This window comes from Anolis carolinensis, chromosome 3 (assembly GCF_035594765.1).
Source record: "Anolis carolinensis isolate JA03-04 chromosome 3, rAnoCar3.1.pri, whole genome shotgun sequence".
Classification (NCBI taxonomy): Eukaryota; Metazoa; Chordata; class Lepidosauria; order Squamata; family Dactyloidae; genus Anolis; species Anolis carolinensis.
The window spans coordinates 77,394,728-77,416,431 of NC_085843.1; the positions used below are offsets into that span (position 1 = coordinate 77,394,728).

The 21,704-nt window shown below is 39.7% G+C and overlaps 1 protein-coding gene across 3 annotated transcripts; it reads right to left on the reverse strand.

Annotated features, from left to right (window-relative positions):
* Nucleotides 1-1,212: 1,212 nt before the first annotated feature.
* On the reverse strand, nt 1,213-21,667 carry setd4 (SET domain containing 4). 3 transcript variants are annotated; one of them, XM_062975082.1, is made up of 11 exons: nt 21,381-21,667; nt 17,104-17,221; nt 16,104-16,199; nt 15,621-15,658; nt 14,128-14,216; nt 13,220-13,649; nt 11,494-11,668; nt 6,339-6,420; nt 4,098-4,178; nt 3,852-3,975; nt 1,213-2,731 (listed from the first exon to the last, which is right to left on the reverse strand). In XM_062975082.1, the coding sequence occupies exons 2-11, from the start codon at nt 17,174-17,176 to the stop codon at nt 2,597-2,599; spliced, it is 1,323 nt and encodes a 440-aa protein (XP_062831152.1). In that variant the 5' UTR covers nt 17,177-17,221; nt 21,381-21,667; the 3' UTR covers nt 1,213-2,596. The 3 variants fall into 3 exon arrangements, with proteins under 3 accessions (XP_062831152.1, XP_008122188.1, XP_003229810.2); XM_008123981.3 differs by having other exon boundaries at nt 21,337-21,667; XM_003229762.4 differs by having other exon boundaries at nt 21,599-21,646.
* Between the last annotated feature and the right edge of the window lie 37 nt (nt 21,668-21,704).

Here is a 21,704-nt window from a genome sequence, read left to right on the forward strand (position 1 = left end):
TGTGAAATATTTGGTAACAGTAAAAGGGTTCTGAATGCCACCTAGTGGTTATTTTAGATATTTACATGAATCTTTTAGCAACAAGATGCAACAAAGGCTGATTTTGCTTGATAGTTTTCTTTTCAGTTTCAGAAATGTACTTCTTTTCTCATTTTTATTATAAAAATCTAAAGTTGGCATCATAAATCATATTTAACTAAATCGAAAATCAGTCATCTGCTATTAAAAGTCCAAGAATTTGCTTACAACCTTTGCAGAAAGGGAAGGATTATTACCACCTCTGTTTTCCGAGGGAGGAAAGGATATGGATTGCATATATGTAAGTGAACAGAGGGGACATGATAGCTATGTTTAAGTATTTGAAAGAATGTCACACTGAGGAGGGGGCAAGCTTGTTTTCTGCTGATCAGGAGACTGGCATGGAACAGTGGATTCAAATTGCAAGAAGATTCCACCTCAACATTAGGAAGAACATCCTGGTGGTAAGAGCTGTTTGACAGTGGGATGTCCATCTGTGGAGTGTTCTTCTTTGGGGTTTTTTATATAAATGAAGTAAATAAATAAATATTTTTTTAAACAGAGGCTGAATGGCCATTTGTTGGGAGTGGTTGACTGGGTGTTCCTGCATGACAGGGGGTTGGACTGGATGGCCCTTGGGGTCTCTTCCAATCTGTGGTTCTGTGATTCTATGAGACCATGATGGAAGGAGAACAAAAGGGAGATAGACGTGGATCCATTTCAAACACATGGCCCACTCTACAATCTTGGGCCTTTTACGTTAGATATGGACCCCCAAAACAGCCCATTGTTTTGGAGGTCCAAAGGCAAGCACCCTCTGAACAAATTCTGCCAAGAAATTCCAATGATAGATTTGCCTAAGAAATTACTTCCTGGAGGGAAGCACAGGACAAAGATTATGGTTTCAAACATTTATTTATTTCCTGAATTTTCCAGTGCATGTGGAGTATATTTTTATTAGTTTTGGCGCAAAATGTAGATCAAAGATGGTCCAGATGGACAGAAGAAAGTTGAAAAGGGATTGGGTTTTTTTTATATGAATTTTGAAGTCAGCTCAAAAAATAAAAGAGATTGAGGCATTGCTATACTAAGTGGAAATAATGGATGTGAGCCTCACTTACCGCAAACATTACATACAAAACTTGCCATGGGTGGGATCATCCATTCTGAAAGAGCAGGAATGGACAAACAGTCTTATTTAGACAACTAATCATTATTTATTCATTCCAGCATAATTATTTAGAGCTTGATACAGTTAACATTAGGTAGACTTACATATTTTTAATTGTTCTGGAAACACTGTGTATTCTGCAAGACCTTTACAATAGCACACATGCTTTTAGGTGTGGTTTCAAGAGACCACTACTGTCAGAACCTGTCCTTGGCAATGCTTTGTAATACTCTCAGTATCTTAGTACAATTGTAGTGATCTGTTTGATCTTGCCTCTGTTGTCTTTATTCTGAACCAGCAGCAATACTTTGGAAATTCATTTGCACCGCTTCAGACAATTGTTAAGCATTAACACTCATTCAGTTTCAGTCTCTCTAGAGCAGTGGTTCTCAACTTGAGTCCCCAGTTGTTTTGGCCTACAACTCCTAGAAATTCCAGTCAGTTTATCAACTGTTAGGCTTTATGGGAGATGAAGGCCAAAATATCTGGGGATCCACAGGTTGAGAACCACTGCTCTAGAGCAGTGGCTCTCAACCTTTGGTCCTCCGGGTGTTTGAGATTTCAGGTTCTGAACTGTTGTAGGCCCTTAAAAGAACACAGAGCCTGGATGTCATAAAAGAAGCAAAGAAGTACCTTGAAATACCTTTTGTAGTTTAATTGAATTACTTCCTGAGTCATTTAACCATTTAGGCCAGTGGTTCTCAATCTATGGGTACCCAGATGTTTTGGCCTTTAACTCCAAGAAATCCTAACAGCTGGTAAACTGGCTGAGATTTCTAGGAGTTGTAGACCAAAACACCTGGGGGACCTACAGGTTGAGAACCATTGCTTTAGGCCTTTCTAGTCCTTATTAGCCAAACATTGTAAAATGAATGAGTCATGCTATGCTCCGGTACCAGAAGGGGACATGTGTGATTGAATATGGCATGAAACATTTTGACAATGCAGAAGAGAAAATTGGCCCTTCAATTTCACATAGCACTTCAGAGCATCACAAGGTAAAATGACCAGGAGTCTAACACAGAAGTTCAGACTCTCCAAAGTCCAAAGGAATTTTGCTGATCTTCAAAGAGCCTTCTTGCACACTCATCGTAACTGAATATTAAGTGAGTCGAGACAAGAAAGACATTTACTTCATGACACCTGCACCCTGGAATGGCCTTTGTACATCTGGATTCATCATTTTCCCCTTACTTTTCATTTAATGTTAACATTTAGGACTCTATCTATCTTGCTTAGAGCTCCCATACTTGATATTAAACTGTTTTACAGCGAATCCTATCTGGCATAAGTTGCAGTAATCCTCCCTGTGCCTGCTTTGCAAAGAAAGACAGGAAGTATATTTTTATAGTAAAGAAATAATAAATAAATCTGTGGCTTCTGAAGATTCATTCAGAATACTGAAGATCAAACTGTTGTGGTGGGTAAGCATTGAAACATCTCCAATGATCGCTGTAAAATACTTAGCTCTTCTGTACGCAATGCCTCTACCAAATTTAGCTGAGTCCTCAAATATTCACAATCATGTTTTAAGAGAGAAACCTGAAAAGGAAGAAGCAAAAAGATCATTCATAACGTTCTCGGTGATTAACATGCAGTTATCCAGATATGTAGATACTGTTGACCACTTAGGCAAATTAAATCCACCAAATATACTTTTAAAAAATCAAAATCAAAACCTTTAAAATGGATATACATAGCACTGTGAGTGTGCCATTAAGTTTCTTTTAAAGAGTTTATAATCCATAAGAGTCTATACAGTTTAGGTCTGATATATGTAAGCTCAATCTCAGAGCCTCACAATAAAAATTGAGACAGTTTTTTGGGCATTTCACGCTCTCTCAAAACCTTTTTTTTTACTCCATAATTTTTGTATATATACCTAATCAAAACTATTTATTCAACTAATACTATTCAGATTTCAATATACATTGTCACTGTAATTATTTCTTTAAAAAAACAATTCTAAGTTGAGGTGAAGCACAATGAGGCCCTTGATTAATTTCATGCACATATAAAAAGGCAATCTTCTTACATATAGTTTGTTTCACCATCATCAACTATAACCCTGCCACCATTACTGTTTTAATCAGTTTGTCATAGGAAAAGAAATATTTCCAAACCCAATTCATACCACCATAAGACATCTTAGTTATAACATTTTATATAGATAGATAGATAGATAGATAGATAGATAGATAGATAGATAGATAGATAGAGATATATAGAGAAATAGATATAGATATCTCACTTGCTTTCTACTCCTAACAAATTCACCACTGGGAGTCTATATTTAGTTTCACATCACGGATCCTCATAAAGAACAGCCTCTTGAATATCCCTCCAATATTTAAAATCAGGAAAAATACAGAATTAACATTTGTAATTGTTCCACTGTTATGGAACTCTGTCGTCTTAAAAACTCATGAAAGACAAGCACTTTATTTTCTAGCTTTTTTCTTTTGGAATCTACTTTTAAGGACTAGTTAAGATGGTGTGATGAATGCAAATATGCGGATTCTCCAATCGTTTGATTGATTGTTAAGTTTTTCAGTCTTAATGTCTTACATGCAAGTTGTTTAGATTTTGAGTTTCTGTATGATTTCAAAATATCCAACCTCAAAACCATTTATAGCAACAGTCTGAAAATTCAAATAACTACCTTCTGAAGGGCATGCTGAGTTTCCTTGATCAAAGACATACATATTTCTGCTGCAAGATCCAAACTCTTCTTTTCATTTACCTCTGATACTACCTCACCAAGGACCACTTTCTTCCAGGAAGTACTACAAAAAAGGTTTGAAAACACATTAGCTATGTATCATGCTTCTAAATCAAATATCCAAAGCTCAACAACATTCAAAACGTCTGCATTAGTAATCGTTTTCAGTGAACATCTGTAACTTACAACTGGTCTGCTTCAAGACTTAATAGTTTGAGAGCAGTAAGAAGCTTCCAAGAAGGACCATCCCAGCCAAATGTGAGATCACTAGAGACAGAAAAAAGAAAAAAATTAGAAAAAAATAAATTCCACATATATAGTGGGTACTCAAATAAAATACTGGCTATCTACTTCTTTTGGTTCATATATCTAATACTCTATAGAAACATCTAAAGCCAGGATTTGCAGACTTTAATTTGTAGGCCTGACTTTGTCTAACAGTGTCCGCTAGAAAGGGGGGGGGGGGTTGTTTTTCTTTCTTTTCTCATCTTTATAAATTGCATTATTTCTCCACTTCTATATACATTTAAAGGTTTAAGATTTTTCTTCCATATCCACTTAATATAGAATGCTTCACACCAAGGTGACTGATTGGTGATGACAGACGTAACAGCCAAACACTATGAACAGAAGTAGCAAGTGAAAGAACAGAGGAGGACAAACGGCAAAAAGAGATGGGACCTGACAGACAAGAATTGCAGCCATGAAGTCCACTTATGATGAATAAAAAGAATAAAACTAAGATCTGGCTTCAGGCGTTTGTAAGAGGATGGAGAGAATGCAGAGGAACAAGCTTTATATGGCTGTTTGATGCTGAATTTTCAAGCCCCAATTTCCATTAAAAAATCATGTGATCGAAGGCTTTCATGGCTGGAATCACTGGGTTGCTGTGAGTTTTCTGGGCTGTATGGCCATGTTCCAGAAGTATTCTCTCCTATACAGAGAACCTACATAAATGGATAGATACCTACATAAAAACTCCAACCATCACCCAAGTCAAAAAAGCACAACTGAAGCCCTGGCAGGCCGTGCAAAAAGAATCTGAAAAACCCCACCTCCACCAAGGGGAACGGAACCTCCTAAACTGGGCTCTACAGACCAATGGATACTACACCACAGACATCAGAAGAGCTGCAAACCCAAGAACAAGCCGTGAGAGTAAAGACAAAGATCCACCCAGAGGAAAAGTGCTCTTACCATACATCAAGGGAACCACTGATCGCATTGGGAAGCTTATGAAGAAACACAACCTACAAACTATCTACAGACCCACTAAGAAAATCCAACAAATGCTACATTCAGCAAAGGACAAGAGGGGTCCTCTCATCTCTGCAGGATTCTACCGTATTTCATGCAGCTGTGGACAAGTCTACGTAGGGACCACCAAACGCAGCATTTCCCAAACATGAACTAAGGAACATGAAAGGCACTGCAGACTAATTCAACCAGAGAAGTCAGCCATAGCTGAGCACTTGATGAACCAACCTGGACACAGAAATGCTGGACTACTCTAACAACCACCATGTCAGACTACACAGAGAAGCCTTTGAAATCCACAAGCATGTGGACAATTTCAACAGAAAGGAGGAAACCATGAAAATGAACAAAATCTGGCTACCAATATTAAAAAATCAGGGCAGTAAATAAAGACCAACACTCTGAAAACATGGGACTCCCAGACATGAAACAATTAGGGCCAGCTAACACCTCCCAACAAAGGATTCCCCCAGGCAGGAATCAGCCAGGCCATGAAGCTGAAAGGTTTTTCAATGCTAATCAAGGTGATTAATTGCAACATTCACACTTGCCTCCAACAAACAAGAGTTCTTTCTCCCACCCTGGACCTTCCACAGATATATAAACCCCCCTTGCCTAGTTTCCCATCTACCTCACAACATCTGAGGATGCCTGCCATAGAAATGCCTGTGGTCGAAACATCAGGAGAGAATTCTTCTGGAACATGGCCATACAGTCCGGAAAACGCACAGCAACCCAATCATGTGATCATTAGAATACATTCTACTTGGTAAGAGGGGAAACAAAAATGAATGTAGTTTAGCTGCAAGTGGCCAATGGATCATGTTTATCCTAATCCATATAACATACAAAATATTCATCAGATGCATCTGACAAGGTTACAAAGATTATATGAAAAAGAATATGCACCCTATCATGTAAATTGGGGAGCCCTGGATATACTGTATTCCCGAAAAGAACCTGGTTCTGAAGTGTATTACATGAAATTAATAAATTATTCACTTCCAGTAACAAGAGCCTTACAAAAACTAGAAATATTATATGAAATTGATATTGTGTGGGCTTTTTTCTTACCACATATAATGTTCCAACATTATATGGCAAAACCCCAGAAAGGAATTTCTAGGCCTAAACTTTGGACCTGTTTGTTTACACATAGGCAGAACTTACTCCAAAAGTTTGTGCTCTTGTAAGATGGAAAGTTTCTTGGGCCTTTGTTTGTCTTCTGGAAATACATTTTTGAGCAAGGTATCTAAAGAAAGAAAAATATTGAAAAAATTCAATAGGTATAGTAAAAAAAAGTCTGGCATTTTAATTATTTCAGTATGCTGTTTCCTCTTGGAACCTAAAATGTAACAAGATGAAAGCATTCATTTTCACTTCTGGGTGGGAATTCGTGTAATTCTAACATAACAGATCAGCCTGGCTAGCTTTAGGGCATCTAGTATCTCAAGGCACTGGGCAAGTGCAGGCAAAGCTGGTTTCCACATCATATCTGGCTTTTCTATCTCAGAGGAGTAGCAAAGAGCTTTCATGTTGTTGACTGCCCTCTAGTCAACTTTGACTGCATACATGAGAGACCTTCAAGTCACCTTATCAGCAACAGCCTGGCTCAGGTCTTTCAGACTCGAGGCCATGACAGAGTCTATCCATCTGTAATGCAAATGTTCTCTTTTCCAACATTACCAAAAATTATTGGTATACCATCTGTTCATAGTGATTTATTTCTTGAGTGCAGCTTCTACTTCACTTTCTAAAATTGCAGATTCTTCCTTGATTGAACCTATCATCCTTTCACGTCTTTGGCATTGCAGTTCATTGTTTTCATTGTTCTTTAATTTCTATTTGGTCATATCTTTACCTATCTTTACCATCTCTACTCCTGAGGAAAAATTTCCTTTGATTTCTCAGTTCTGCCTTTTTGTTGTTGTTTTCCATTTCTCTGTAATGAGTATTGTAGTTCTCTTTGTCCCTACATTCAAGTTACATATTCTTACTCTTATTTCTGTCACTTTTCTACTTTTGCTCATCTGTCCTTAATTGCTCAAACAATGTAATCTGTCATCCATTCGAGCTTCTCTTTTTAGCCAGAGGTAGTATCCTTTTACATTCCTCCCTGGCTTCAGTCCAGGGCTTTTTTTGCTCTGTCAATTAGCCTTAACACTACACATTATTTTAAAAGTACTGTCAGCCCTCCACATTTGCTGGGGTTATGGGCCCAGGACCCCAACAAAAGTGAAAAACCATGAATAAAAAACTGGGTTTTTGTTTTGTTTTTTACCAGGGAGCACACTTCCCTAAGTCCTCCATCATGACTCCATGGTCAGCTTCTACCAGAATTTGACCACAGAGTTACACTGGATGACTAGAGATTCCTATAGAAAACATTATAATCAAATCCACAAAAGTCAAACCCATAAATGTGGAGGGCTGACCGTATTTTGCATTCTATGGGGATGTTCTTGAGATTGCATTTTGGCATATGGTTGTCTTAGACCCTTTCTCCATTGCTATATAAAATCCAGATTATCTGCTTTGAACTTGATTATATGGCAGTATAGACTCATATGATCCAGTTCAGAACAGATAATGTGGATTATCTGCTTTGATAATATGGATTATATGGCAGTGTAGATCAAGCCTTAATGTTCTTCTTTAGTTGTACTCTCTATTTTTTGATATTAGCACTTCATAGTCCCACAATCGGCTCCTGGTCTTGTTGATGCAGTGAATGGAGCTTCTCCACCTCCTGCTTCTAAATATTTAGTCTATTTGATTTCTATATTAACCATCAGGTAACATCCAATCAGTTGCTCTTCTGTTACATTTTGTGATCCTGGCCCACATTTTTCTACAATCTTTAATTGTGCTGTTTCCCATTTCTGCATTCCAATTACCAATGATTAACAGCACATCCTGTTTTGGTATGTGATCAATTTCTCCCTGGACTCCAGCATAAACTCTTTCAATTTTTTCTTCTGCTTCACTAGGTGGAGCATGAACTTGGATTATTGTTATATTGATGGTTTTCCCTTAGGTCTTATTAACATGGGAGTTTTTCAAAAGTGAAATACTCAAGGCGCAAATGCAAACAGTGCCAACAAAGAAAAAAATAAGACAAGTGCGAAGAAGCCAGAATGGATATCCAAAAAACTTCTTACTGGGCTAAGACTCAAAAGAGACATGCACAAGAAGTGGAAAAGGGGAGAAATCACCAAAGAAGAATTCAAATGAATAACCAACTCCTGTAGGGAAAAGGTTCGCAAGGCTAAAGCGCAAAACAAGCTCAGGCTTGCCAGGGACATTAAAAACAACAAAAAAGGCTTTTTTGCTTACATCGGTAGAAAAAGGAAGAACAAGGAGGCAATAGGGCCTCTGTGAGGAGAAGATGGGGTGACGGTGACAAGGGACAAGGAAAAGGCAGAACTACTTAATGCCTTCTTTGCCTCAGTCTTCTCACAAAAAGAAAGATGTTTTCAACCTCAGCAACATGGAATGGACAAAAGATTAGGGGAAATCCAACGCCAAAAAGGGAAACAAGTTGTCCAGGAACACCTGGCCACTCTAAATGAATTCAGGTCCCCAGGGCCAGATCAACTACATGCAAGAGTATTGAAGGAACTAGCTGAAGTTATTTCAAAACCACTAGCAATCATCTTTGAGAGCTCTCGGAGAACGGGAGAAGTCCCAGCAGATTGGAGGAGGGCGAATGTGGTCCCTATCTTCAAGAAGGGAAAAAAGAACGACCCAAACAATTACCGTCCAGTCAGCCTCACGTCGATACCAGGCAAGATACTGGAAAAGATCATTAAGGAAGTGGTCTGCAAACACTTAGAAAAAAATGCAATCATCACTAATAATCAACACGGATTTACCAAAAACAAGTCATGTCAGACTAATCTAATCTCTTTTTTCAATAGAGTTACAAGCTGCATCGATACAGGGAACGCTGCCAATGTAGCAAACCTGGATTTCAGTAAGGCCTTCGACAAAGTCCCCCACGGCCTTCTGGCAAACAAACTAGTCAAATGTGGGCTAGACAAAACTACGGTTAGGTGGATCTGTAATTGGCTAAGCGAACGAACCCAATGGGTGCTCACCAATGCGTCGTCTTCATCTTGGAAAGAAGTGACAAGTGGAGTGCTGCAGGGTTCCGTCCTGGGCCTGGTTCTGTTCAACATCTTTATTAATGACTTAGATGAAGTGTTAGAAGGCACGATCATCAAGTTTGCAGACAACACCAAACTGGGAGGGATAGCTAACACTCCAGAAGACAGGAGCAGAATTCAAAACCATCTTAACAGACTAGAGAGATAGGCCGAAACAACAAAATGAAGTTCAACAGGGACAAATGCAAGATACTTCACTTAGGCAGAAAAAATGAAATGCAAAGATACAGAATGGGGGATGCCTGGCTCGACAGCAGTACATGTGAAAAAGACCTTGGAGTCCTCGTGGAAAACAAGTTAAACATGAGCCAACAATGTGATGCGGCAGCTAAAAAAGCCAATGGGATTTTGGCCTGCATCAATAGGAGTATAGCATCTAGATCCAGGAAAGTCATGCTACCCCTCTATTCTGCCTTGGTCAGACCACACCTGGAATACTGTGCCCAATTCTGGGCACCACAATTGAAGGGAGATGTTGACAAGCTGGAATGTGTCCAGAGGAGGGCAACTGAAATGATCAAGGGTCTGGAGAACAAGCCCTATGAGGAGCCGCTTAAAGAGCTGGGCATGTTTAGCCTGCAGAAGAGAAGGCTGAGGAGACATGATAGCCGTGTATAAATATGTGAGGGGAAGTCATAGGGAGGAGGGAGCAAGCTTGTTTGCTGCTGCCCTGGAGACTAGGACACAGAACAATGGCTTTAAACTACAGGAAAGGAGATTCCACCCTAACATCAGGAAGAACTTCCTAACTGTGAGAGCTTTTTGGCAGTGGAACTCTCTCCTTCGGACTGTGGTGGAGGCTCCTTCTTTGGAGGCTTTTAAGCAGAGGCTGGATGGCCATTTGTTGGGGGTGCTTTGAATGTGATTTCCTGCTTCTTGGAAAGGGGTTAGACTGGATGGCCCATGAGGTCTCTTCCAACTCTATGATTCTATGATTTGTGTAGGAGTTGTATATCCTTTGACTACATTTGCTACATCTCATTTTGGTAAATTCATGCCAAAACACATGTGACTGCAGATTTACACCCCTCCTTTATATCCAAAGAATATAAGAAAACCAAACCTTCTGTTCCCCACAGCTAAAGCAGCTCCGAAATAAGTTTCTGAGGTTAGCCCTTTCACAATGCTACACAGAGTTTACATAATGAGCTCATAATCTGTATAGTACTGGAAATATTTGCTTGATTTTAACAAACTCAAATATGATGACAATGAAAGGGAAACTCCTAGTGCCTAGCAAAGATTAGAAGTGTTAGGAAATGGAGAAATGAACACAAGGCGGCCAAAAAGAATATCAAGAAATAAAGTCACAAAGAAAAGATAAAAACAATATGTTTATTGAGGAAACTAAAAGGTTTCTCACACTGGCAAAGTTATCTAGGCCAGGTGAGTACCAAGATGGAACATGGGGAAAAATCAGCATGAAACATGTGGGAGAAAAATTATTGAGCCCTAACGGCCCTAATGAGGTCTTAACCATGGTGAAGCCAAGTACTTTAATTAGGAAATGCATGTTCAGAATCCTTCCAGGCATTTCCTCATTTGCAAATATTCCCTTCTTCAGCAACCAACTAAAAGCATTTTTATGGTTCAGAGGATCTTTATGTGAGTTTCTCAGGTTGAATAAAAAAGGTTATAGTGTCCCCCCAGCAGTATTATAAACTGAATATGGAGGTGAACAAGAAGACAAAGGCAGCAACCACTAAGAGAAGCAAGCAAATGGTCTCTTGCAACATTTCGTTTTACTGTAAATCGCACAACTCACTTCTCAAGACTATTATCCATCCAAGACATCATGCAAATTTAACTGAAATCAAGCTATAGCATAGTGCAGACCAAGCTGCAAAGATATTGGATCAGTACAAGCAACTGGATGGCCTTCAGATGTTTAATTCTGCTTCCTATCAGATACAGTCAGTATAGCCAGTGGTTGGTTTGTTTGTTTTTTCGTGTCAGGAGCGACTTGAGAAACTGCAAGTCGGTCTGGTGAAGAATAACAAGAGATGCAGTCCACCAATATTGGGAGGTTGCACAATTGCCACCCCTGGCTTAAAATCTGATGCAATTCAAAGCTCCAGCAAGCTTCAACTACTTTATATTAAGCTTCCAATCATTTTTTATCATCCATCAAGGTGAGGATCAAACCACAGCCTTACCTGTCCCAACGTAAACACTGCTGTGTGGGTTATCCCTGGAAACAAACCCATATTCCAGAAGCAGACGTTGATTATCATGAGGGCCATAACAAATAAAAACTTCATTGTAATGGTGACACTGTGTAACTGTTGTTATTTCATAGCACTTTGTCTTTTCATTAAAGCCAGCTTTCACCTTGGAGGAAGTTGAGAAAACTACATGTTTATGAGCAGAAATGTCTAAAATATACAAACTGTTTGAGAATTACTATTCTTTCAATTACTGAGGGCACAATGTGTCAATCAAATTCCATGCTCCTGCTGCCTGATGGAATGAAAGCATATAACCTGTGCCCACAAAAGAAAAATATGCTGGAGAGAGGAATCGTTTGTGTCTAATCAGTGAAGTCAATAATAGTGTGACGACATGCAAAGGGGCACTCTCAGCCATGATACCTTGGCTATAGAGTGCTTCCCCCTAGACATCTAAATGACACCAACACTAGTTTCATTTAGGAACCAAGTAAAAACTTAGTTGTTTTTAAAACCTTAGGATCAAACTGATTTACTTTGAAATGATTTGCATATTTTATTACTGTTTCACCTTATTCCTATATTTAATACATTTTAATATTTACATTCCTTTTTATTTTTAACCTGTTTGCATTGCTACTCTGAGCTCTTGTGACATAGCACAGGGCAGACATAGTTTCCCACAATATCTGCTTTGAACTAGATAATCTGAGTACACACTGCCATATATCCCAGTTCAAAGCAGATATTGTGGGATTTTCTGCCTTGATCTTCTGGGTTACATTTATTTATTAGGGAAACTTCTATATCTATATGACGCACAAGGTTATTGGACGAATAAACTTAAGAAATATTATATTTTAAATTTTGTATACTGTTTTATTTGATTATATTTAGGTGTTTAAATGTCTATGTTTTATTTTATTACTGTGGTTTATATTATCAGCATTGAATTTTGCCACTTTTGTAAGCCGCCTTGAGTCCCCTTGGGTGAGAAAGGTGGGATAGAAATGTTGTAAATAAATAAATAAATAAATAATACATTAATTAATGTACTTGTGAATGCTTCCTTAATTACCCAAACTGCAGCACCCACAAACCGTTTTTGCGCCTCCAAAAACCCACCAAGATGACATTTTCTGGAAAAAGCAAGGAGGAGGAAGAACCTCTCCCAGAAGTTTCCAGGAGAAGTAATTTACATTTTAAAAAGGAGACCAGGGACCCCTGCATGGTTCATTTTTAAAAAAACACACACACACAAACGTTTTAAAAACAAAAGGTAAACTTCTGGGGTCCTCTGATCCCGCCTTACTTTTTTTGAGTATTGTTCAAGCCCATGAAGAGTCCCAAAACCAGAAATTTGATTTCTAGACCTGACAGTCAAACCTCGCATAACTAAAACAGTACCATCCCAACCCAGGAGGGAGGAAACATTAGGCTGTAAACCACAAAGTTTACAGAAAGAAAATTCTACTGTGGAGGGAGAATAAACCAAAAAGCCTAAGAATGAGTATATCAGAGGACACAAAATGGTGCCAGATTGTAGCTCTTTCCCTGTTGCTACTTTTAGAGGTTCAGTAGCCTGACAGTTCCTGGCTGTTACAGGGTAGGAGCAAAAAACATGATGGAGGTGAAATAGAACGAAGTGCACTTCACATAGTTCTCACTTAATCCATCTAATTTTCACATCCATACACTCCTTCAATTTTCTTACCTGGACAGTAGGATTATGATTTAGTAGATCCAAGTATGGGGCTAAGGCATATGTATCTGTGTCTCTAGAAAAACAGTCCCTCTGTGAGTGCTTCATATATACTGTTCTGGTATTAATGGTGCACCAAGCCCATTTGAATGCCTGATAGTTAAAAACAGATGCAACATCTTTAGGAAACAAAGGCTGCAAGGAAAAGAAGAACTGCTGGGAAGAAATAAACAGTTCCTGGACCAGTTTTCTTTGCTCATGGGCCTTCCTTCTCAAGGGTTCAGGAAAAAGGTTCACTATTTTTTGTTCCAAACAAACTGGACAGCTGTATATCTCAGGCAGGAGGTCCAGATATGGTTTCCACGGTGACTTTTCTTGGGCCCATTTCTCTGCTATTAAAAAAGTGCACAGTGCTATCAATGGAGAAATGGGGGGTGTCCACCTGTTAAAATGGTAAAAGAAAGCACAAGAACTACAAACATATCTCCATACAATTCCTCCACACAGAATCTGGAGCTGAACTCAAATATTTATCCAAGGTATAGCATTTTCCCTGAATTATTGCAGCTTCCTAAGTGTTGTTTATGAACTTCCATTCAATGGGTTCACTCTAGCTAGAACTTAATTCCAAGGATAGTTCAGATTGCAGTTTAAATGTTTGATTTTCCAGTGAAGACCTTTTCATTTCATTGCTTTTTTCTGTTTTATTTGTGTCTTCAATGGCATTCAATAACTGTTGGCATATAAAGGGAAATACAGACCTCTTTGTCTAGCTGGTTGTATTGAAAGCACCAAAATGATTCAGGTTAGGAGACATACACATTGTAACAGCAGATTATTTTCACAGTTCTAAATGGAATCAAGAGAGATATGAAATGTCAATGGACAAAATGTAAGATTTCAAATCATTATCAACTTACTTCACAATGTATTCCCGGAGGTAGCTGTTAAGTACAGTATCGGTGGTGAGTAGACATTTTTCAGGCAAAGAAATAATCAGCTCTCCTACCTATGAAATGTTAAAAGAAAGTATGGTGTCAGTGAATATGGCCTGGAACACATTATTCACAGACTTTAGTAAGTCCATTTACCAGAACAGGTGAGTCCCACCCTTTGATGTCAGCATGTTTATCTTCAGGAGTTGGGTGAATGATTTGCTAGCCCTCATTGCTTTACCGTGGTCTTTACAGAATGTTAGGCTCTTTAGGGCTCAAAAGCTGGTGTTCCCACCACCAACTATGTGCCTATCTAGAAAAGAGTTGTTGTAGTTGCTCTGTGGGATGTGAAGATGCCATGTAATTCTCCACAGTTCTCTTCAATTTAATGTATTTTGGTTTCCACTGTATAATATCTCATAATATATCATAGGTGAAAGGAACTCCTTTATAATCCTTTAACATGTTGATTATTAAACATACAGTGCCAGGCACTTAGATAATTAAGTGAAATGTTTTCCTTCCTGCAGCACTCCTCTTCCTGAGCAAAAGGAATAACTCTAAGGTCACTACAATAAGAATGACAAAGAATCTTGTAGCATTTTAAAGCCTGCTTATCACTGAAGACTGAAAGGGAAAAAGGAAAACCGTGAGCGCTTGCTTTTTAAACTAACTATTGTATGAGATTTATGCCACTTATCATCCTGTTGAGCCCTCTGCAGAAGACACAGCAAGAAATGTGACGACACTCTCTCCCGATGTAGTTTCTCCAATCAGGAAGCCTGATTGAGAAAGCACAGCAAAATAGTATGTACTCCCTTGGGATCAGCAGTTTCTACTACCTCTTCTGGTTAGTCTGGATAAAATATGCATATTTCTACACCCTGGAAAAGGTGAGTTCTGATGTTATAGGCTTTAAAGCTCTTGATAGTTGGTTGAGTAAATGCTAACTTCATTGTTACATCATTTCTGTTGGAACACTGCCTCCTTATTTCCACCCTCCATTTCAAATGTACATCAGTTTCAGTTTACAAGTTCATGAATGCAATCCTGACATAAAGTGAGACTTTTCTATATATGTGTGTGTGTGTGTGTGTGTCAAGGTACATGGATAAAATGAGTAACCTGAGTAAAATCAAAGATCAGAGCAGAATAATACATTTATTGGAACAGTAAAATGTTCATACTACTAGAGCTCTGAAGGATCTGAAAGTTCACATTTTTAATAATATTTTAGTGGTCCAGTAAAGGTGATACCCAACTCTGATTTTATCAGAGTTAACCCATCATTTCAGAATTTGATGTTGTGAATCCAATACAGTTAAATATAAAAGCGCAGTTCTAAGACCAATATAAAATGTAGCTCTAAAGCCATTGCAAAAGCATAAATAATACACAGATTCTTTTAAAAAATATTTTTTTCATATTCTCAGTCTAAGCCAGAAGATTGATGCCTGTCCTTCCTAAGGAATACAAACCTGGAGGCCTTTTGTGGTCACCAAGCCTCTTCCCGTCTCTAGGAAAGAAAGAAAGAAAACATCAGTGAAATATACTCCAATAAGATTCTACAGAATCTCTGCTCTGGTTCATAGATACAGAACAGAGGAAGAAGATAAAAGTAGTCAAGAAAATACAATGCTTCTTGCAGTCACACAGAACCTTTCTGAAGCATATACTCCCTACACAATTTTAACCTTTTAAAATGCAAGTCTTTTGCACTTAGTCCATTAGACTTCAGATGAAGCAGAGATAAGGAATTTGGATCCAGGCAAAGACTATCAGAGGCTAAACATCAGCAGTGGATGAGGGGACAGGAGTGCATTTGCCAGACACGTCAAAAATGTATCAGATGGAAAGGAGTCATGGGTGGAAAAAGTTTCAGAAGCCCTGATATCGACTATGTGGAGATATTTTTCTGCTAGTCCAAACACAATATCTCAGAAAAGAATATTTTAAGTTACCTGGAAACTGTGCCGGTCTTAATTTATTAACATTACAGCCTTTTTCTTTCAACCACTTCTTCAGTAGTATATATTCATCTTTGTGACTAAGACTTACTAAACAAAGACCAAAAAAAAGAACATTAAAATCTGTCATTCAAGGTAAGCTTTATATATGTATGATTTAAAGAAAGGTATATCATGACAACATAATTACTACAAGTACATATTACATCATAAACCACATATACTGAAACAGATGGAAGTAATTAATCTAGGCAAAATAAATTAGAAAATCAGCAGCAAAACTGGTGTTATATTTGGAATAATTTTGACAGGATAAAAAGGCTAGGATTTCCATTTCCATTACTGCACTCATATCATCATTGCTCTCCCAAGGAGGAAAAAAATGCTGTAAATCAATTCCACCTTCCTACCCCGATATGAACTTTGGTTCTCCAGGTATTTTGGACTTCACCTCCCAGAAAACCCTGCCTGACTTGCCAAAAGTAATAAAGGGTTATAAGAATAGTCCAACGTCTGAGGAAAGCCACTTCCACCCCAATAAAGGGCATTGGTGTATGTATTTCTCATTTTATAGTAAACGTAAAGGTTTTCCCCTGACATTGAGTCTAGTTGTGGCCAACTCTGGGTGGTGAGGCTCATCTCCATTTCTAAGCTGAAGAGCCAGATTTGTCCATAGACACCCCCAAGGTCATGTGGCCAGCATGACTGCATGGAGCACCGTTACCTTCTAGCCAGAGCAGTACCTATTAATTTCCTCACATTTGCATGTTTTCAAACTGCTAGGTTGGCAGAAGCTGGGCCTAACAGTGGGAGCTCACCCCGCTACCCGGATTTGAACCGCTGACCTTTCAGTCAGCAAGTTCAACAGCTCAGTGGCTTACCCCACTGCGCCACCAGGGGGCCCTTCTCATTTTATACACACATGCATATACTGTATATATTAAAATGCTGATGTCCTGACCTCAATTTGATTGCTGATTTTAAATGACATTACCTCCACATGATGAAAATATTCTAGATCTCTTTCTTTGTCTCTTTCGGCTTGTACGACCATTGCTTTTCTTCATGTCAGTCAAAGCATTCAGATTCAATATACAGACTGTATGGGAAAACTGGAGAAACAAGCGCATTGCTTACAGAATTTTTTTTCCAATTCTTGTAATAGCTACAAAATCGCACCCCTTTCCTAAATGTCTTAGAAAATACTTAACATTTCCATTTATAAAATAAATCATAGAATCATAGAATAGTAGAGTTGGAAGAGACCTCATGGGCCATCCAGTCCAACCCCCTGCCAAGAAGCAGGAAATCGCATTCAGAGCACCCCCGACAGATGGCCATCCAGCCTCTGCTTAAAAGCCTCCAAGGAAGGAGCCTCCACCACAGCCCGGGGGAGAGAGTTCCACTGTCGAACAGCCCTCACAGTGAGGAAGTTCTTCCTGATGTTCAGGTGGAATCTCCTTTCCTGTAGTTTGAAGCCATTGTTCCGTGTCCTAGTCTGCAGGGCAGCAGAAAACAAGCTTGCTCCCTCCTCCCTATGACTTCCCTTCACGTATTTGTACATGGCTATCATGTCTCCTCTCAGCCTTCTCTTCTGCAGGCTAAACATGCCAAGCTCTTTAAGCCGCTCCTCATAGGGCTTGTTCTCCAGACCCTTAATCATTTTAGTCGCCCTCCTCTGGACGCTTTCCAGCTTGTCAACATCTCCCTTCAACTGTGGTGCCCAGAATTGGACGCAGTATTCCAGGTGTGGTCTGACCAAGGCAGAATAGAGGGGGAGCATGACTTCCCTGGATCTAGACGCTATACCCCTATTGATGCAGGCCAGAATCCCGTTGGCTTTTTTAGCTGCTGCATCACATTGTTGGCTCATGTTTAACTTGCTGTCCACGAGGACTCCAAGGTCTTTTTCGCACATGTGTAATTTTCTTTTTTAAAAGATAGCACAGTCATGTAAATTAACAACCTCTTTTCTAGCTTATGCAGCAACTATTTCTTTTCCCCATTTAGAAAGACCAATAGGGTTATGTTCTTAGGCAACAACATAATGTTGGCTTTCTTCACCCATAGATATCTGTATTATGGTTATTTCTAGGCACTGAATGTTTGCCTTTGTGTTTGTGTATGCTGGAATCCCCCCTGAATCCCCTCAGGGAGATAGGGAGGAATACAAATAAAGTATTAGTATTATTATGATTATTATTTGAAACACAACAAGATGAGTCCACAGCAGACACTCTGCTGGCTGTTGAATTGGATCACACATCAGACACTTCCCAAGTGTCTAGGTCTGTGTGATGTATCAGTGAATAATGCGAGCAGACCCAGTAATAATTATGATGATGATTATTATGATTATTATTGAAAATATGGGGGGGGGGGTCAAAAAAACATAACCTGCTGCAGACTCCTGCCATTTCAGTTCCTCAGGTTTTTTTTAGGCTATTACCACACTACTGAATATAATGGGACTTCAGCATTCAGATTTTGACCCTGGAGCCAAACCCCAGCACATGCATACTAACTGCTATGCAACAACAAATGCGGGTTATTCTAGCACCTAGGAAAGTTAGCTTATGTAATATAACTTATTGGAGCTCCAGCAAAGAAATTGCCCCCATACTCTCAGGCCATCAATGTCTGTGTTGGTGGAAGATTTATTTATTTATTTACAGTATTTATATTCTGCCCTTCTCACCCCGAAGGGGACTCAGGGCGGATCACATTATACACACATAGGGCAAACATTCAATGCCCATAAACATATCAAACAGAGACCGAGACAGACAGACGCAGAGGCAAGTTAACCTTCTCCTGAGGGGGATTTTCAATTCTGGCCACGGGGGGAGCAGCTGCTTCATCATCCATTCTGACGGCACTTCCTCATTCCAGGTCGTAAATTAGTTAACCTTGCCTCCCCACTTTTTTATATAAGTGGTACCTCATTTCCTACTTGATAGATGCAACTATCTTTCGGGTTGCTAGGTCAGCAACGAGCAGGGGCTATTTTTTTATTGACGGGTGCTCACCTGCCACGGGCTGGCCTCGAACTCATGACCTCATGGTCAGAGTGATTTATTGCAGCTGCTCAACAGCCTGTGCCACAGCCTGGCCCCCGGCTAAAATTTTGTTTTCCAGGTCTGTTACCTTCAAAATGGTGTGGGCTTCCTGAATTCACCCAGTTGATTATCAGAGAACAAGACATTGAACTAAACACTAAATCGGGATTCCTTTCACGTTAATAACTGCAGGATTGGGGAAGACAAGGGTCTATATAAGGAAGACTTACAATAAGCTGTAAGCCTTCAGTAAGGTGTGTAGATATGTGCCTTCAAGCCACCTGTTGACATGTGGCAACCCCAAAGATTCTATAGGGTTGCACAAAGGTGCATCTGCACTGTAAACCGTGAATTTTAAATTTACATTCTATTACTATTGTATTTTAATCTTTGTTCCATGTGTTTTAATATACATATTTGTATGTATTTTATTTTATGTTGATGTGTTTTGACTGTGTAACAAAAAAAAGTTGTTGTTATTGTGTTGTCAAAGGCTTTCGTGGCTGGAATCACTGGGTGGCTGTGAGTTTTCCAGGCTGTATGTCCATGTTCCAGAAGCATTCCCTCCGGACGATTTGCCCTCATCCATGTCAGGCATCCTCAGAGGTTGTGAAGTCTGTTGGAAACCAGGCAAGTAAGGTTTATATATCTGTGGAAAGTCCAGGCTGGGAGAAAGAACTCTTGTCTGTTTGAGGCAGGTGTGAATGTTGCAATTGATCACCTTGATTAGCATTTAATGTCCTTACAGATTCAAAACCTGGCTGCTTCTTACCTGGGGGAATCCTTTGTAAGGAGGTGTTAGCTGGCCCTGATTATTTCCTGTCTGGAATTCCCTTGTTTTCTGACTGTTGCTCTCTATTTACCTAGTCATCCGTAAACCAAATCAACAATTGGGTAACACAGTTTACAGCAAACGTACACACATGGATAGATACCTACATAAAAACTCCAACCATCATCCAGTTCAAAAAAGAAGCACAATTGAAGTCCTGGCAGGCTGTGCAAAAATAATCTGCAAACCCCACCTCCTCCAAGGTGAATGGAACCTCCTAAACTGGGCTCTACAGGGCAATGGATACTCCACCACAGACATCAGAAGAGCTGCAAGGCGAAGAACAAGCCACGAGAGTAAAGACAAAGATCCACCCAGAGGAAAAGTGCATGCATCAAGGAAACTACTGACCACATAGGGAAGCTGATGAAGAAACACAACCTACAAACTATTTACAGAACCACTAAGAAAATCCAACAAATGCTGTGCTCAGCAAAGGACAAGAAGATCCTCTCACCCCTACAGGAGTCTACTGTATATCATGCAGCTATGGACAAGTCTACGTAGGGACCACCAAACACAGCAGTGCCCAAACACGAATCAAGGAACATGAAATGCACTGCAGACTAACTCAACCAGAGAAGTCAGCCATAGCAGAGCACTTGATGAACCAACCTGGACACAGCATTTTATCTGAGAACACAGAAATGCTGGACCACTCTAACCACCACGTCAGTCTATACAGAGAAGCCATTGAAATTCACAAGCATGTGGACAATTTCAACAGAAAAGTGGAAACCATGAAAATGAACAAAATCTTGGTTTTTAACTTGACTCAAACAGACAAGAGCTCTTTCTTTTTCCCACCTTGGACCTTCCAGGGATATATAAACCGTACGTGCCTAGTTTCCAAGACTTCACAACCTCTGAGGATGCCTGCCATTGATGTGAGCAAAACGTCAGGAGGGAATACTTCTGGAACATAGCCATACAGCCTGGAAAACTCACAGAAACCCACTGTATGTATTTTATTTTATGTTGATGTGCTTTGACTGCATTGTGTCCCACCTCTAGCCCTGAGGAGGCAGGTAAATGAAAGTTATTACAGCATTAATGCAGTTTGACACCACTTTACCTGCCGTGGTGCAATGCTATGCAATCCTGGGATTTGTGGTTTGGTGAGGCACCAGTACTCTTTGGTAGGGTAAGCTCAAGACCTTGCAGAACTACAACTCCCATAGCACTGAGCCATGGCAGATAAAGTGGTGTAAAATCCAAAAGTGTAGATATACCCTAATCAAGGGGTACACTCAAGAGATGGGTTTGCAATTTCCATCCTCTGAAAGATAGCCCACAAAATCTGCTATTTTTGAACCTCACCCATCCAAGTACTAACCAGGACTGATCCTGTTAACTTTCAAGATCTGATGGACCACAAACCTCCAATTACTCCTCTGCAATCCGAGAGGCACAGAGACCAATGCTGCGGAGGCTTTTTCCAAGATCCACGTCCCAGAGAGATGTATAGAGCCGAGTCAATAACTCTTCTATAAGAGTGCGGGCTCGCTGCAGAATGGAGGGAGTAAAATCAGCAATAATCCAGAGTAACAGGGTTTTGACCTGGCCACTAAATGCGCGCTTGCTCGTTCCCTGCCCACCTTCCTCGCCATCTGCCCCCTTGTTTCCTCTTCCAGGTTCAACGCTATTACAAACTCCCCCCTCCCCCCCCCCCCCCCAATCTCACGTGGCTCGTCTCTCGGATCC